General features: G+C 41.5%; 1 protein-coding gene across 15 annotated transcripts in view; it reads left to right on the top strand.

The window, feature by feature from the left end:
• The window catches only part of SYNGAP1 (synaptic Ras GTPase activating protein 1), a 154,793-nt gene that overhangs the window by 66,202 nt on the left and 69,104 nt on the right, over nucleotides 1-19,487 (top strand). For 13 of the 15 annotated variants that reach the window (XM_072430381.1, XM_072430369.1, XM_072430374.1 and 10 more), the window contains one exon: nucleotides 19,261-19,352. In XM_072430381.1, coding sequence (XP_072286482.1) covers nucleotides 19,261-19,352 — 92 coding nt within the window. Of the gene's footprint in view, nucleotides 1-11,362; nucleotides 12,496-13,122; nucleotides 13,214-19,260; nucleotides 19,353-19,487 lie in introns of those variants that run through there. The other 2 variants (XM_072430379.1, XM_072430378.1) reach the window with 2 other exon arrangements.

Below are 19,487 nucleotides of genomic sequence, written 5' to 3'. Positions count from 1 at the left end.
GGCACACCCACCACACCTCAAAAAGTTCACTCCTTCCTATAGATCACAACTGCTAAGGTAGGAGATTTGGGCTGGCAATGCATACTGTACCCTATACTATAGCCTAAACTATACATAATACACCCCTTGCTCTACCACATCAAATCTCAAAGGTGCTCTTTTGGATTGAGATTTGATGACTTTGGCTATTTGAGTACAGTGACCTCAAGAAATGTGCATAATTCTGCTGGATGATGGGTTCAATTTAGTCATACGGGAATGGACATGGTAGGCAATAATACCAAGGCGGCCTTTGGCATTTAGACAAAGTACAATTGGTACTAAGGGGCCCAAAGAAATATTCACTATGCCATTATAACATCACCAGTCTGAATCATTGATGCAAGACAGGAAGGATCCACATTTTCATGTTGTTGGTGCCGTTTTCGCCTGGCACGAACAACATACCATGTTCAGTAACTCAAACACTTTTCTTTCCCGTATGGATAAACCTTGCCTTCCCTTGTCAAAGTATTGTGCTTGGCCTTCCCCAACCTCCATATTGCTCATTGAGGTTTCCCCATCCATTTGAAAGACCAAAAGAGAATCAGCGTGAGAGTAGGGCAGTGCTTGACTTTTACTAACAATGAACAGGACTGCTTATAAAACATTGAACCTGGTGACCTCTGATACTGTATTTTCCAGTGCTTCATTGGATCATTGGCTTACCATGAAGAACCTCCCACTGCCAGCCTGATCTGTACATTTCATGGCACTGATATCTGAAAATATAAAGAAAAAATTTAGGCTACAAGTGTGTTAAAATACATTTAATGATTTCTAATGAATACATAACTGGGCTTAGGGATGTTTTTTGTAATTTGCCTGGGGTACTAATTTAATGACAGATTCCATTTAAATATACTCCCATCATGCAGTGAACGTGTTCAGAATGAAGAAATCATTTTAGCATTTGGGAGTGGGTCTTTTCATTCATGGTACTTAAAAGCAAAATTATTTTAGCATGTGTTTACAAACATCTTGTGAAGTTTCTGCATGTTGTGTTATAATGCATTTCAATGCAGTTATGCAACAATCAGTTTTTGTTATTTTATTTGAAAGTGGACCTACCACAAAAGTGGAAGCCATACTTACACTCTATAGACCCCTTTACAAATCACCTACAATAACAGCAGCTGAAAATGCAAAAAAAGAAAATGAGAATTATGTTCACCTCACCCTTGTTTTCTGCCCCCGGCTCCTGGACTAGGAAGATGTCCCCGTCCTTCCAGGAAGGTTCCTGGTAAATAAAGGGCAGTGGACATCTTAAAGAAGAAAAACTTATAATGACCTAAAGTGGAAAATTTTGCCTGCTTTACATTTACCAGAAGAGTGAAGTCACATAAAGCTTTTTAGAAGATATTTAATATTGCAACTCTAATAAAAAAATAGGAAAGTATTTAAATATCTTGTAGATATTTGGTAGATGAGTATTGCAGTAAAGTTAAAAAAATTACTTTAATTAATAAATATGACTTAAAAACTGAACTAAACTATCTTCCTTCTCTTCTTCCTCTTCCTGCCGAGCTTTATTCATCTTGATTGGCCATGCCGGGATGTTGTAACTTCCATACAGGTACATGGGAGTTCATTCATCCACAGCACATGCAAGGGAAGCCGAGGTACATGGGAGTTCATTCATCCCCAGCACACACAAGGAAAGCCAAGGTACATGGGAGTTCATTCATCCCCAGCCCATGCAGGGGAAGCCGAGATTCCTTGATTTAATTGGCAACCAAGGCTGACACTGCGCATGCTTAGCTCAGCTTGGACACCAGAAATCCGTAGCAGTCAGGCAGGTAAGACAAATTATTGCAGAAAGGACATCGCCTGTCCCTTTCTGCAATAATGACTGGCCTTAATATGGAAATGTAAAAGTTCCTAAAAGAATCGTCCAGTGAATGCAGAACTAAACTCTGTTTATATTCACCTGTCCCATTCCATTGTGAGGACTGCTATCTCATTTCGTTATCTCTTTCTCGTTTCGATCTTCTTCCATCTTGATTGGCTGGGCTGGGATGACTTAACTCCTGCGCAGGAGTTCATTCAGTCCCGGCAGCTGCAGGGGAAGCAGTGAAGTCCGATATGTACAGCTCTGTGACCAATTTACAAATAGATAAGTAGAAAAGTACAGGAAGTAAGGGAAATAACTAACAGGGACACAGAAAGAAAATATCATCTGTATAGTACCTTCAGGACTAAGAGTCAGACGTCTCCTAAAGTCTGAGAGTTTCTGCTCACAATTTTCTGACCTTATTTCTCCCAGTTTCCAAGTGTGCACAACAGGGTCAAATAAATCACACTGTAGTTATTTCTATTAGTCTTACCTTTGGAGCTTTGTTATTTTACACTGTAATGCACTCACAGGACCAGAGAGACAGTGTGTGAGGTCAGCCAGTTATAATATAAATAAATCTGATATAAATCATTCATAAGTAAGCTTGCAGAATTATAATAGGAATGAATAATTAGACTCATAAACCCAGTCTTGGCTGGCTTTTTTAAAAAAAAGACTTTTCTTGAAAATTCAAGGGCTGCTTGTTTTGGTGCCCCCTGCTCTCTTAATCAAAATTACTAAGCATTAGTAAAAAAGGGCCCAGGGATTTCGTAAAGATATGCATGCAACAAAATTAAAAAAAAAGAAAGGTGATCTACCCAACTGGAGATGGGTAAAGATTAAAAATGAAAAACAAAAGGGCCCCTCTGTAATTATCCAGGTACTTCTTTACAGATGAGTTACAAAAACACAAGGGAAAATTCTGTCTCAAATATCATGGTTTGTTGAAGGAGTGGGACAGGCAATGGATGGGGTTTGAAGATTGATGGAGGAGAGAGTGGCATAGATGATGGATCAGGATAGATAACTGAATGGGGTAGGCAATGGAGTGAGTTTGAGGATGAAGTAGGGTAAACAGTGGAGTGGTATAGAGGATGTATCAGGATAGAGTGGGGTAAATGTTGGGGTGGGTTAGAGGATGGAATAGGATAGATTAAGCAAAGGAAAAGGGTAGTTGATGGAGTGGGATAAATAATGAAGTAGGGTAAACGATGAAGTGCGAAGGACAAAATAATCCACTAAACAATGAAATGGGATAGACTATGGTTATGTAGTTGTTATTTTGTAGGCCCGATAATGGAATGGGATAGACCATGAAGTGTGATAGACAATAAAGTAGAACAAACAACAGAGTGAAATAAATCCTGAAGGGCTATATAGCATTTGAAGATGTAGGGTAGATCATGGATGGCAATAAATGATGAAGTAAGGTAGAGGATAGTCTGTGATTTTTGGAATATTAGGCTAAGTACACACGTGCAATGGTTCTCGTCAGATAATCGGCTCAGGGCTAATATCGGATAAGAATCTTGAGTGTTGTACAGTGTTCGTTGTCCATTGTCCGAACAACCGTCCTGGCGAATCCACGCATGATGGACGACAAACGGTTGTAATGGAAGTGAAGGGGGAGAGAGCACCTGCGGGGTGTTGCTCCACCATTCTCCACTTTCCCTTTCCATAGAGCAGAACGGCACTATGTACAGCACTTGTGCAGTCGCTTGTCGTTGGATTGTGAAAGATCTTTTCCAGCGACAATTTTTGCACGTGTGTACTTAGCCTTAGGGTAGACAGTAGAGTGGGATAAATAATGGAATAGGGTAGATGGATTGCCTGGTAATAATGATGGATTAGGGTAGACGGTGGACTGGAATAAATGGTGTAGTAGAGTAGATGATGCAGTGGGATGAATAATGGAGCAGGGTAAATGATTGGGTGGGATAGGTAATAGATTTGAGTGAACAACTCTGGGATAGACCATGAAGAGGTATATAGTAGTTAATTATGTGGGGCAGAGTGGAGTAGACCATGGAGAAGTATATAGTAGTTAATTGCATGGGGTTGATAATAAAGTGGAATAGACCATTCAGTATGATAATGGACATATATAATGTCATACAAACAGTAAACAGTGGAGTGGGACAAACCATGGACTGGTATATATGAGCAGTTGATGTGGGGTAGATGGTGGACTGGAATACATGATGAAGTGGAGTAGGCAATAGACTAGGATAATTGAAGAAATGGTATAGACCATAGTAAGGGATATAGTAGTTGATGATTTTAGGGTAGATAGTGGGATACATGAGAGAGTAGGATAGATGATGGACTAGGGTAAATGATTGAGTGGAATAGACCATGGTCAGGAATATAATAGTTTATAATGTATGGTAGATGATGAAATGGGATAGCCCATGGAGTAGAGTAGATGATATACTGGGATCAATAATGGAGTAGGGCAGGTCATAGAGAGGGATAGACCATATTGAGGGATATTGATATTGTAGGGTAAATGAAGAGGTGAGATAGTCCATGGAGTAGGGTAGACAATGTACTGGTGTAAATGATGGAGTAGCGCAGAGCATGGTGAGGGATATACCAGTTGATATTGTAGGGTAGATGATTAGGTTGGGTAGACCATGCAGTGAGATACTGTAGGCCTGTGGTATAGACGGTGTCAAAGATTTTGTGGTAAACAATGATTGTGTTGCAAATGCAGCAAATGTTACAGAGACCAACACTTCCTGGTGAAGAATATCAGTTTACTTCCACATGCAAACAATGACACATATAGCTTAGTGAGGGGAATGTGTTGTTGAATGAAATGCTGCAAATACCCAACCAATTTATCTTTTGCTGCTTTATAGATCACCCCCTATACCCTGGCTCTGTTTAGTTTTCATTTGCTGCATGGTACCCTGCTGGGGCTTGTAGTCCCTCACTGGCCTAAAGACAGCAGATTCCATCCAAAAATGACTAAATAATGCAGTTGATTATTTTTATTGTGTGATAAGCAACCATATTATTTATAATGTTAATAATTCAGAATATCCAGCTCAGTGTGAGAGTAATGAGAAATCCAGTTTGTGATTATGATCAATAATAAATAGTGAAAATATTACGTCCTCCTTCAGAAACAGAGATCTGAGATGTGTGATAGTGGTGTTTGATTTGGAGTTTGTTAAAACAGAAAGGAAGAGAGGCCATTTCTTTAAAAATACGAGAAGGCCTAGTGTTTCTGCTACGTCATGATCTACGTTGTGACCTAAAGCTTAAATCATATGGATGTTGGGAGCACTGTGGGCCTTTTATGTCATTAGAGACTGCAGAGAGTCCCATGTTTTCTAAAACTTAGACCTAATCCGGTTGACAGTGGGATATGCATATAGGCACAGCTACAGTACAGCTCTAATAACGCAGGACGTGAAGCCTAAATCTGTAGTGAACAAACATGGCTGCCACTATGTACACATATTATTACAACCTATAAACACAAACAATGTTTTTAAAACACTTATACATATTATTAAGATAATTTACATTCAGTTGATAACATTTAGATATACCAAGCACTATTGGAAACCAACAGGTACTTTGTTTTTGTCTTATTATTTAATGTATTAGCCCCTGACCATTAGTATGTAGAAACAATGCAATGATTAATTCTGCAACATCCACCACAGGCTGAAATATTTTGTGAGTGGAGTAAATCCTTAGGGGATTCCTCTATTCCAAGACCAGTAAGCCATGTCAGTTTTTTAGGAACCGCCCCTGCGGATCTGAAGACCAGTGCTAGAACTTCAGCAGGCAGTTAAATGATGGGGTGGGGCTTAGTATTTCAAGGGGTGGGGCTTAATGTGATTTCGGTCATCTAAGGTCATATTCAACTGTGACCCAAAATCCTGGAGCTCCGCAAGGACACAATAACTAATGATCGTGAATACTTGCAGCCACCACATCTAAGTTTATGACCCCTGAAAAACATAAAAGTTAATTGCAGAGACTGGTAATATTAGATCTGACACTGCTGGCTGGACTTTTTTTAACCACTTGGCTGCTTGAGTGTTCCATGTCAGTGACTTTCTAGGTAGTGAAACCAAGATCGGTGATCCTTGACAAGTCAGCATCGGTAGCGTTTTTGTTTCTGTTGTCACAGGCTCCCCTTAAAATTGTCCCTCGGTAGGCTGTAGACATGAAGCGCATTCCCTGCATATAAAATCCCAATTTCTTTTGCAAACAAAAGGGAACAGGAAGTCGTCTCATGAGAGTAAAAGTGACTACTTTGTGGGTGACATAAATAATGCACAGTGGTATTGTCATGCTATAGGCTCACATCATTAAATTGTAATTACCCGGTCAATGTAAATAGGATAAAATGGAGCTGGGTGGATGACACAGAGGCCTTTACCAGTGGTAGAACACACACAACACCCAGTATATTAGATTTATTCCTATTTCACTCTACAGCCTCCACCTGATTTCTAAAAACCTGAGCAACGGGGAAAAATAATTGTTAGGTTTCATTCCCTAAAGGGAATCTGTCACTTCCACCATTGAGGACAAAGTGACAGGCCCTCTTACAATAATACCTCCCCCCGCTGATTTAGTCCACAGGCCCGATTTAATGAAGCTCTCCAAAGCTAGAGAGGATAGACTTGCATCAGTGAAGCTTGGTGATCCAGCAAACCTGGAATGGATCTGGCCCAGGATTCAAAACATTTGCTATAAAATTACTTTGAAGAAAGCCATTCCAGGTTTGCTGGATCACCCAGCTTCACTGACAAAAGTTTATCCTCTCCAGCCTTGGGGAGGTTTAATAAATCAGGTCCAATGTTGGAGCTTACACAGGGCTAACATTTTCCTGCACTTTGTCAGGTGGCAGTATTTTGGCCGGGCAGTTGGCATATAAGAGAACCTGTCACTTTCCCCTTAGGGGAGATGGTTGACTCATGGACATTATTTAAGGCCTGTGTTAAAAGGCTTTTCTATCATTTAGCCATGCCATTAGTTTGAAAATTATTCAGAATATATTGAAAGATGCATGTGACCTGTAATAAACTTCCTTCTGTCCTGTATTTGACCTGCTGCAGGACAGTTTTGCATTCATAGACCTAAATTGGAATGCAAAAATTCATGAAGGGCAGAGCTATTGTGGAGCACCATAAAGCATCAAGCAAGGTTTACTTATGCTGGGCAAATAATGTTGTCCCCATGTACATGTATCATTACAGACTATGCTCAGAAAGGATGCTTTTTTACCTAAAAGGATTATTTACATTACACATTATTTTAGGGTAATCTAGAAATCTGGGACACTTAGGACCCTTTCACACCTGTGGTATAAAACTGCATAGTTGCCAGCTTCTGCTGCCACAGCAAATTGCTGCAGTCCATTTAGGAGCTGCTAATTGCATCACAGAGAATCAGATTGCAAATCTTCAAACAATAACTTGTTGCTTTTGGGAACCATTGCACATTTCGGCCATATGCAATAAATGTCTCTGCACCTCACCTATTTTCCTAAAGGGCTGTGGTTGTGTCCATGGCAGAACTATATGGGTCACCAAAAGTCTGGAATAACCATATAAAATGCCCCCAGACTCACCTTATACCCCCGTTACAAGAGCTGGCTCTGCTATTTCCTAAAGTTTCCTATTTTTTACTTCTACCATTGCCTGTATGAGTTTGGCACCGGTACATTTGTATCTCCCCATTTTTCTAAAGCCCCACATATATAATACCATATACCTGTGTATAGCATAGTACAAAGTACCTGTAGCCCCCCACTGTTGTTCCATAGGTTGAAAATGACATCTTGTTCAACCACTAGGTAAATAAATAAACATATGGGAAAACCTTCATATTCCGGATAAAGCCATACATGCACATATGATCCAGAGGAAGGCAAAAAAAACCTAAAAATCATGGTTCTGATTCCTTTAGGCATTCAGATGTTCCCCAGTTAAACAGTCTGTGGTGCTATTCCATTAAAAATATAATATTGAGCTATATTCTGTGCCTCTAGAAAACCAGCTTTTCTTCAAACAAGAACATGATAAAGCTACTTCCTGTCCGTGAATTTATTAATATTATTATTATTATTATTATTATTATTAATAATAATAAACAGGGTATATAGCGCCAATATATTACACAGCGCTGTACATTAAATACGGGTTGAAAATGACAGACCAATACAGACAGTGACACAAGAGGAGAGGACCCTGCCCCGAAGAGCTTACAATCTAGGAGATGAACTGTGTGTTCTGTACCAACATTGGCCATGGTAATAATAAATGTTGACTAGCAGCCTTTTACTGTGGTGTATAAATGCCAGAGATTCATGTTTTAGTGTTGTCAGTGGGTTCCCCTAATAGGATCTGTTCCATGTAATAACCTAAGCAAACAAATGTAATGCTTTGTTGTGTATTCATGACCATTGAAATGGCTTCCAGTGGTTTATTTGCCAAACAGATACTGTGAATGCCCTGTGTCCTTTGTCCTGTGTGTGCTGTGCATGCGGTGTGTTCTTTGATGTCTCCTGTGTATGTACGTTGGTGCTTTGTATGCTGTGTGATATAATACATAGTGATATTACTATGGACTCTGTAAAGCGCTGCATAATATGTCCGTGCTATATAAATATTGTGTAATAATAATATTAATGTGCTCTGTGATGATGAATGATGTGTGCTTTCTGCTCTGTGTACATTCTGTATTGTGTGCACCAGTGATGGACATGGCCAACAGTGGGCCCCTGTGCAGAAATTACATGGAGACCCTGTTGGCTTAGGGGGTTCCAGGGCCATCATGCATTGGCACAATTTGCACCTTCCTATGTCTGCCCCTGGTGTGCCCCGTGTGTTGTGTGAGGAACATGAAATTACTTAATGCTATCCTTTAATAATATTAGGACAGGAAAAGACAAATGTATAAAAAAGGTGGATATTATTAAATATATAATATGTTATTCTGTATCCTGGTGGTTGGGAATTTTTTGTTCCTCTACCTCAATGCTGGTCTAATGGTAATCAAGTGTTTTTGGGTTATAAGTAAATTTTCCTCCCCTCTTTCTGTTGGTAGTATTGTCTTTTGACTTATTCATATAGTAAGAGATGACGGTTTTCTGCACCAACTGCCATACCTCGGGGGTGTGGTTTAGCAAGGCATGGGCAGGGCTTCTCAGCAATAGAACATTGTGTTGTGAGAATGGTATTGGTGGGTTTCGTTGTACATTCATTAGACGTTCTCATGTGATATAGAGATCCTTGGCATTGATCAGTTTTCATGTCTTCTATGTCATTCTACTTGTCAGTCTGGGCTCATACATTGGCTGATGGGTTTTGTCACAATTCAAATGACATTGCGGGGATATAGCACTAACCTCCAGTATGATACAAGATCTTACATGTCACTACTGGCTTCCTTGCTGTTTTTTTTTTTTTCTCGAAGCTCACACATTTCATTTTCTTCCTTTTCTTTCATTTTAATTACTGTTACTTGTTAACCAGTTTTCCCTCGGTTTCTTACCTTTAACTCTCACCTCTCGCCTAGCATGTATTGTCAATTTCTTCCCTATTCTAAATCTCTTTCTTTCATATGTTCTGTCTTCCCACACTTAGCTATATTCTCTGTATCATCTTCTAATATTTTTTTTCCTTACTTCACCCATCTATCTTTTATCTTTCACCTTCATTGGCCACCCATATGTCCCCCTTTATCTTATCCATCTCTCTCCTCCCCCCCCCAATCACCTTTTCCCTTTTCATTCTCTGTCCTCTCTCAACCCTATTCTTTCTCCTGCCCTTTTTATTCTCATTCCTCTCTCCTGCCCCCTCCCACTCTTTCTTTTTGTTTTTCTCCTTTATGTATTTTTCTCACCCTTTTATTTCCAACCACTTCATCCTTGTGCTTTCTTACATTCCTTTTCCCCACACTTTCTGAATCCTTTTCTCACTCTCTTTCCATCACCTCTTCCTGTCTCTCTTGTCTTCCCTTCTTACCCACTTTTTTCTTCTTTCTATTCCATCCTTTCTTACTTTTCCTGTCCTTCACCCCCCACCCTTACCTCTTCTTTTCCCTTCTGTATTTCTTCCCTTTCTCCCTCCCATTTCCTCTCCTTCACTTCATCCTTCCCTCTCTCATCTCTTCCTTTCTTTTTCTTCTCTTCCCTTTTCTTCCTCCTCTTTTTTTAAGTCTGGCTTCCTGGGCAGATAACACATGATATTAGCTTGTGTTTTTTCATGTGCACTTTTGACATCCGTGTGCATTGAAATTTTTTGGGGAAAAAGGGTCTCCCTGCATCATGCAGGGAATGTGGACCAAAATCTCTTACCACACCTGAGCGCACAGCCATTCACTTCTAGATGAGCCTTAACGCACCTCACTGCAAAAATAGTGCAATGAACTGAAAAGCCTACACGAGCATCAATTTATTTGTGACTGTCCCCGTGTTTATCTGCAGTAAAAAAAAATCTTCACTTATTTTACTGCAAATGAAAACAAAGATGTGAATGGTTTCTTTTTTTCCCTTCACACAACTCTACTTCTTTACCTCATCATGTATTCTTTCCCATCTTTCACTTTCTTCTCTCTCTCTCTTTCCCTTACTCTTACATACTCCGTTCCCTGCCTTACCCCCTTTATCTTTCTCATATCCCCTTTCTTTTTTCTGTATTTTTTTTTCTCACATCCTCACTGTTTTTTCCTCTTTTCCCTCTTCCCTGTTTTTTCCTCTCTCTCCCCTTTCTCCCTTCTCTCTATTCTTCCCTTGTCCTTTCTCTCTCCCTTTCCTAATCCGATATCTCTCCCCACCTCCTTCTCTCCCTCTGCCTTTATCCTCTCTCATCCCCTCAAATCTCAACTCCTTACCCCCTGTCTTTTACCCCTTCACTCCACCCCCTTTATGTTACCCCTTCTCTCTTTCCCCTTATCCTTCTCTTCTCTCCATTATCTACTCTCTATCTCTCCCTCCATCTGTTTCTTTTTTAATCTTTCTCCCTACCCTTATCCTTTCCTCCCATTATCCCCTTCTCTCTTTTTCTCGCTCTCTCCCTTACCCCCTCTCTCTCTCTTTCTCTGCCATTTATCCTCTCTCCCCTCCCTCCTCTCTCTCTCCTCCCTACCCTTACTCTCTCTCCCCCTTATCTTTTCCCCCTCCTCTCTTCTCTCCCCTTACCTTCTCTCTCTCCTTACCATTTCCCTCCCCTTCCCCCCCCCCTTCTCTCTCTAACTAATTGCCCCTCTCCCCTTCATCCCTTCTTTTTCTTCCTCCTTTATCCCCCCCAACACTCTCTCTCTCTCCCTCCCCTTTCCTCACACCTTTTCTCTCTCACTTATATACCTTTTCCCCTTCATCCCTTCTTTCACTTTCCCCTAACCCCCTAACACTCCTCTCTCTCTTCTCCTTACCCTTACTCTCACCCTGTTTCTTTCTCCCTCCTCTCTCCTTACTTCCTCTCTCTCCTTACCCCCTCTCTCTCTTTCCCTCACACTTTCTCTCTCTTCTCCTTCCTTGCATCCTCCTCTCTCTTTCTTTGCCTTCAAGTGCCCCCCTGTGCCTGTCCCCCTGTTTCCTCGCCCTCCCTGGCACAGCCCATGTCTCTCTCTCTTTGCCCCCAGGTCCCCCCTGTGCCTGTCCCCCTGTTTCCTCCCTGGCACAGCCCATGTCTCTCTCTGGCAGTGTGTGTGGAAGGAGTTAAGAGGTCTGCCTGTGATAGGACAGGGTAGCGCACAGTTGCTTAGTAACAGTGAGATTGCTTGCACAGCTCAACTCTCTTCTCTCCAAATCTCCTATTTCCCCTTTTTATTTCTCTGCTTCTTTCCCTCTCTACCTGTCCTTCTCTCCACCCCATTCTGTGTCTTTTCCGCCTTCTTCCCATTGCCCTGTCTGCCTTCATCCTTCTCACCTGCCTTCATTCATCCATAGCCATCCATATTTCCATCTTTCTGTCCTCTTCCCCTTCATATTCCCTCTTCTTCCTCACTGTCGGTGAAGTAGTTAAGCGGTCCCCCCGTGCGTGTCCCTGTGATAGGAGGAGGCGTGCACACAGTTGCCTGGTTACCACGCTCACAGTGACATCCCTGTGAATACGGAAGGATGCAGCTCGAGCTGGTCCTGGGAGCTGGGTAACGTGGAGGCCTCGTACCCTGCACCCCCTGCAGACCCCCTGCACGCCCTGCAGACCCCCTGCAGACCCTGCACTGCTTCACCTGCACCGCACATGCTTCTTACACTGCCCTGCAAGACCCAGGCTGGCTGCCCTGCACTGCACCCGCTGCTCTGCTGCATGCCTGTGTTGTCCTGCACCATCGCATGCCCAGCAGTGCACACCTTGCACCGCATAACCCCAAATCCTCACCTTTCTCCCATGCTGGACCGTCCGTCTTATGGTGGACGCTGCAAATCCTGCACGCAACACTGCGAGGCTTGCATGACCTGCACTGCACCCTGCCAGCCTTTTACCTGCACCTCAGTCCTCCTAACACCCCCACCGCCCTTCCATCCTTCACCCCATACCCTACCTCACTTTGTGTTTGGGGTTCGCCATCCACAGCTTGGGCCTAGTCAAGGTCTTGAACATGAAATTTGATGGAAACTGAAAGATACGCTGAGTTTTGAGGTGAGAGAGTATGTGCTGTGTACCTGGATGTGCGTAACTGAGTCTCCGTGTACCTCTGTGTGCGTCACTTGTGTGTGCAATTACTCCACATTTATAGGGGACACAGTATCCACTTTTGTGCCAGTTTTGCTATCTCTTTCCAAGGTCTTGGCCAGGATCTTTTTGCATAGTTTGGTGTAGCTTTGGTCTTGGGTCACCATTACGATTAGAAAAGAGCAGTTTGGCACCTAGGTTGTCTCTCATCAAGCTTCTGATACCATTCTTGGTGAGCTATTTGGATGAAGATGATCATGTTCATTCCTGTTTGGACCTCTATGTCAGGGATTCCTGTCCTTAGGTTGTTCCAGAATCATCTACCTGTAATGATAACTACGAGAAGATCTCAAGTTGTTGTTGGATCCATTCACTTTACAGAATGTTGCATGAGGGGTGAGACCATGGTGCAGGTGGGTGGAGTTGGGAGCTTCAACTGGAATTCTTTACCTCTGAACTCATTAGGATGTATGGGAAGCCATTAAGACGTAGCTGTAATATGAGTTTTAGGGGAACAGCCCAGCTGTTGAGCCTGTGTGTTTATCATTTAACCTATCACTGGTGAAATTGGTTAATTATTTTATATCTGTATAGAATGCTTGTTGGACCCCCAGAAGAAGCAAACCATACTGTATATGTGGCAGGAACTTTCAGATGGCATTTTGAAGGTGCTTCGAGAGACCAGGTACCTCCTGTATGGCATCCAGCTGATGAAGAACTACAAGCCTAGGGCTGGGATTTGTAGCACGGGTGTATATAGCCAGTAGCCTAAATATCACAGGGCAGATGCACAGTTTTTTTCCCTGGCAGCCGGAAGATCTTCAGGCTGATCATGGACCTCTAAGAAAGGACTCACAGTGGTCTTTTTTTGCATCTATTATACAATGCCTTTAATTATGCGATTCTAGAGAATTTAACATCCACAGCAAACCATATGGCATCAAACAGATTGATACATAAATTAATGAGGGCTTTGCTTGATGCAGAATACAAACTCTGTTACGCGGTGCGTGAAGTCCATGCTTTGTGCACATTTAATATCTGCATATGCACCTTTAAGCCAGGCTGGATACCTGTCTATTAATGCAGTTACATTATGTTAAGGTAGGGGCCAAAAAATTGTCTATAGAAACTGGTTAGGTAGAAGATGTTACCTATAGCTGGATTGGTTGCTACAGGCAACAGCCCTGTCTTTTCCTAGCTCCAGCTGTCACATAAGTGAGTGTGTACCTGTATGTGTTGTGTGCCTATATCCTTATGTGTCTATACAGTACAGTGCCTCTATGTTCTGCAGGCTGCACTGCTGTGTGTGGGTGGATTATATACTTGTATAGAAGCATTTTACTGCTGTGAGCCGGTGCATTTCAATGTCTGTGTGGGCGTTTGCACAGAGCTCTGTGTGTGTTTTTTTATATACAGCTTTGTGTGTGTGTGTTGCTGTGTGCTCTGCTGTGAATGTGTGCCATTTCATGCTGGAATTTATTTGTTTTCCTTTTTCCGGATGCACCACAAATTGTGCATGCACCTCTGTGTGTGTCACTGTGCACGTTTGGGGATGTTGGAAGTCACTTTTCATTGTATCAGTATGCACCTCAGATCTGAAGGGTTCATGTTGGCCCCCTTTTAACAAGACAGCACAGAGCATTAGTTTTGAGAAAGACATACGTTCAGCAAAATTTGACCTTCATGAAAATGGAAGGCTTCTGGTTATGCATAAATACAGCACATTTACATTGGATTACATTCTGGTAATGTCATGTCCTCGGCATGGGGGAGTCATGTACATCAACAATGATAGTTTACAAGTTTTACTGACCTGGCAAAATTTTTTGCACTTTCTTCCAATCTTACTATAGACATCATTGCCAATTCACGGAGGACTGTCCAACCTTTGGCTGAATGTGGTTCTCATTGCAGAGCTTACTGGGGTCCTTCTTATTGTTTTAAAGAATCAAAACCTATAATAAAGAAAAAAGTTTCCAAATTGTTTTTCAGTTTCGTAAGCAGAGCCTTCCGTAAGCCATCGTGAATATCAAAAGGATTAATACGGACAGCTGCCTGTTGACCATAGCAGTAATAAGGGCTGGACCATGGATTTTAAAGTGGACCCTTGGAAGTGAAAAATGTACCTGAAAAGCAAGAAGTTAGAATTATTCTTACCTTACCTATCTTCTACCAATCTTGTCTAGGAAAAGATGATGTCCATGTCCTTTCAGGAATCTTGTGGAACACAGAGCAGAGGAGACATTCTTGCAATGGGCTGGGATTTCTTCTCCTTCTCTGTGTTTAGCAGGAGTTCATTCCTGAAGGATAGGGACCTCACACCTAGGCATGTGGAAGTTGGAGGTACAGTAATTATAAATGTAAACATTTGGCTTTTCAGGTACATTTATTACCTAGTAAGTGTGGGGAATGTAGGGAAGGGGCACACAGAGCATAGGCAAACCTAGCTTTTTATTGGAAATTCCTTGTGAAATTGAATCCATCAGCTATTTTAAACTTTTGAAGGTCTTGCCTAACAGCAGGCACAACAAGATGTCTTCCACTAGCTAGCTAGCTGTAAGAGAATGTGGCCCTCAGTGTGGCCCTCAGTATGGTCTTCCTTGGAGCTCACATTACCCTTTTCTCAGATTCTGTAAACAGGACCTTAGCTCTCTTAATATCCATAAGAGTGCAGTGTTCTCCCCAGCCTCTATTAGCCGGGCGCACCACCTGGCACTTTTCAGTAACCACCTGGCTGTTTGGTTCCTGAGGAGTTTGCTCACAATACAGAGGCTGCCACCTGCCTACAGCTTCTTCCTACCCGGCTTAAAATAATCTTTGGGTTGAACACTGATATGGATAATCAAGGGGATAATATGAACTGAAGCCTTGATGACCACGGCTGTAAAAAAAAGTCACATGACTAATAAAAACTATCAGACATTTCAAACTTTTAGGAGTGGGTACTATAAGGTACCTCTATTTATAACTGAAAATCATTTCTTTGTGCACTTCTCTGACCTAATAATCAGTTTGCTACAAGGGACATCCCTGCGTTCTGAACTAAACCTGGACGATTTACCTGAGAACCCTTAATGGGCAACTAAAGTTCTCCCATTGGATAGGGTTCAGGTAGAATGATGGGGTGCTGCCCAGATATCCAGGAAGTCAGCTCCCCAAACTTTATAAACTTAATCAAAAAGTGTTTATACAGTAAGTGGGTTTTGGGTCAACAAAGGTAACTGCAGCCCCTTTGTGGTCAGACTCTTAGCTTTGAAATGTTATAAACTGACTGATAGGTCTCTCCAGTTTACTAGGGATACGTTTTATGATCCCATGTGCTCACTTTCTATTTCTTAGGTGCTGTTATATTTTGGCACAATATGTTACTTTAATTTTATTACCTACCGTTAGGGATTTTTAGGGTGTAGCTTTCAAGTATTCAGTGAGGTTAAACATTCTAAATGTTAGAGCCAATGGAGGGGGGTCAAGAGTTATGTTAAAGTTGAACTCCAGCTATAAGCTCCTGTCCGTTAAGGTTTCAAAGCTTCCCTCTTGTATTGAAATAGTTTTTTTATTTTTTTTTTACTACAGTATTCTACACAAATTTTTTTTTAAGATGGGTGGGAAGAACATGTGGGCAGGTGGTGGCCCCTGTATTTTGACCCAACTTTTTAGTAAGCGCCCAAAACCGCCGGGTGGTTACTGAGAAATGTTGGGTGGTGCGTCCTTCTAAAAGGGGCTGGGGAGAACACTACATTACAGAATGAAAGCTTCTCAGGGTGTGCATCGAAGCTGCACACTTCATTTCCTGGATGAAACATATCTCACATTTTCTAGTCCTTTCCTTCCCAGCTGTCTGTCCTTTTCATTCAAGTAAAATCAGAAGAGTTGTATTTAATAATTTATTTAGCATATTGATGAGTGTGGAATGAAGGGAGCAGGAAAGGCAAAATTAAGCGGAATTAACTTCATTTTTACAGGTGAAAAATTTTAATTATCATCCCACTTCATGAATCATGTTTCCATTATTTTCCACAAGGCTATAAATTGTTGTCAAGTAGAGCTGGTTTCCCCCAATACTTGTTCATTTTACCACATTGTTTGGCAGTTTGGAATTGGAACTATAGTGAACACCACTGCAGTCTCCCGGAAATAGGAACCCAGTATGGGATTCAGTTTACTAGCAAGCAATCTGAAATCAAAAGTTTGGAGAATGTAAGCGTCAAAAGGAGCACCATATCCGAAAACTTGACCTGTTCTCCATGCAATAAAAGGAGAACGGAAAATAACATTTGTTAGTTTTTTTGTTTATCAGACAGGAAGTTATTTGACCATTAAATGACTCCCCGACTACTAGCTGTATAGTGCACCATTTTGGAAAGAACCTTAATTGGGCCAAGATATCTCAGGGCAAACATTTCTCAAATAGTGGTCCAGAGCCATCAAAAGTGGCAGGTCAATGGAGACTTGAGAAGTGGAGCCTTAACAAATGAAAAGCCCTGGGTAGGATATAAGATGTAGAAATTGTGAGGCTAATTGGATCAAAGCTGACGCATGGAGTCATATACTCCTCTATATCTGGAAGTACTCACTCCTCATGTACCTCGAGACCTGCAAGTAACTATATGCTCGGGTGATGAAAGCAAACCTATTGTTGGATCTCTATGTCTGCTAACAAAGTGGTCACATGCGTGCTGGAGGCATTTACAAAATAACCCTTAAAGTGGAACTAAACTCCGCCACACTCACCTGCCCCTGTTACAACGCAGGGGGCTTCATGTCTCCAAACGTGATCAGTGTTCTCCCCAGCCTCTGTTATCTGGGTGCACCACCCGGCACTTTTCCGTCACCACCCGGCTGTTTTTGGATGGTTACTGGTGAGCTGGGACACAATACAGGGCCTGCCACCCACCTACAATTTGTTCTCACCCAACTTAAAAAAAATTCTGGGTTGACACTTGATCTTGATTGGCTAGGCTAGGAAGATGTCACTCCTGTGCAGGCACATGGGTGTTCTTTCAGCCCGAGTGAAAAAGCACATGTGCAGCGCAGCATTTTGATACTTCCCCTAGAGCGATCGGGCAGGTAAGAATGCTTATTACAGAAGGGACATCACCTGTCCTTTTCTGCAATAATGCCCTGCATGATCCAAAATTTTAAAAAGTGGAACTTTAGTTCTACTTCCAGCCTGCAGATGGCACTGTAATATGAAGGTGGCAATTGTCAGTTTTTTATTTTCCCATACAATGACAAATACAATATCACATTATATTAATGTACATGTTTGTACACCCTATAATAAAACAAAATCAGGGTACAAAAAAGTCATTCTTTAATAAATGAATTAGTCATACAGTAAATGTGAAGTTACCAATGCATGCTAACGATCCTAAATTTAGCTTGGGCATCCAGACATCAATGACCATTGAGATAAATTCATAAAAAAAGGAATTTACAGAACAAATAGCCACAGAATCCATCTCTACAGGCGGCCTTGTAATTGTGATATTCTTCCAAGGATCTTTCTAAAATCTTCCGTCTGTAGCTTTATCTTTGTTGTGACTTTGTTTCATAGGAGATGTTTCTCTAGGATATCACATATTTTTTCAGCATGATGTAGGGAAGAATAGTTGCAAACAAACTAGTTAGCGATAATGTTTTGTTAAGGTTTTGTGTACTTTATACAATTGATATAAAAGCCATAATTACCTTGGTGAAACATAACAAGTACCTGGGGCTCCAGGATGAGTCAATGTTTGCACATTAATATTTAGGGTATCATTGTGTTTACTTGACCATCATTTTGATGTTTGTTCCCATATGCTTTCAGTACTGTATTTTTTTATTAATATATTACATACACAAATGCATACAGCCTGCCTTAATAAGGATCCTCGGCCTCTCAGACAGCGCAGTGTTTTCAGTCAGTCAGACCTGACTGGTAGACATAAGAGGGAAGTTGTGAAGCAAAGGCAATGAGTGGCACATGGAAGCAGAGCATGTAATGAGCAAGTATGTCTGCCCCCATGTAGATATGCCACCTGTCAAAGAATATTGAATGGACCCATTCGGTCCACTGTTAACTATTTTTAGCAAGCAGCAACCACCTGCAAAATGCTCCATTCTAAACATGCCCCCAGTCCAATTATTACTTTGTAACTTGGCAATATACATTTTGTTGATGCAACTTTTTTTTCCAGCATACCAAAGGTCTAAAACAAATTAAAAAAGTAACTGCATTGGGTTTTTCTTTATGTTAATCACATGACCAAATGCCGATTCACAGGTCATGTGATTTTTATTCACAGTTAGGGTAAGTGAAGTATAGGCAGAGATAGCCAATCAGAAGCTCAATCTTTCTATTCTTGGTGAAATCAGGATCAGAAAGCAATGAGCATCAAACACATTATGAAATCAGGACGCACCTCCATTTTCATCAGGATAAATGCTTCACTGAACATGTCTAAATATTGCCTGTGCATATCTCGCCAAACTTCTGCCACCAAACTTCATAGACCTGCCATGCCATGCATGGGTAGGAACGGTTGGGGTTAAATGGTATTGGAGGTGGAGATTAATATCACCCCTCCAGAATACATAGGGGTATTAACCATCCTAATTTGAAGATTTTTACCTCCTCGTATTGTAATGACAGGTGCTCTTTATCAGTAACAATCTTCTGTATATTATTGTGTTATGTATCTTTTGGCAAATACATCTCTCTAATATGCCAATATCCTTCCATAGATTATCACCTTGCCCGTTCCCGGAGGAAAAGCGTCCCAGGAGGGAAACAGCACAGTATGGACGCCCCTCCTACTGCCCCCTTCCGACCGTCGGTGAGTAATAGATCCATTTTTGTTAAAGTTAATCTAGCCAATATGCAGTTCGCTATGTATGATATCTTCAGCGATACTAAGTGTAAAGTCACATTCATTTCATTGATGTACCACCTGATTTCATGTATACTCAGG

This window comes from Pyxicephalus adspersus, chromosome Z (genome assembly GCF_032062135.1).
Source record: "Pyxicephalus adspersus chromosome Z, UCB_Pads_2.0, whole genome shotgun sequence".
NCBI lineage: Eukaryota > Metazoa > Chordata > Amphibia > Anura > Pyxicephalidae > Pyxicephalus > Pyxicephalus adspersus.
The sequence above is the reverse complement of the archived record's forward strand: the minus strand, read 5'-3'. Positions and strand labels throughout refer to the sequence as shown.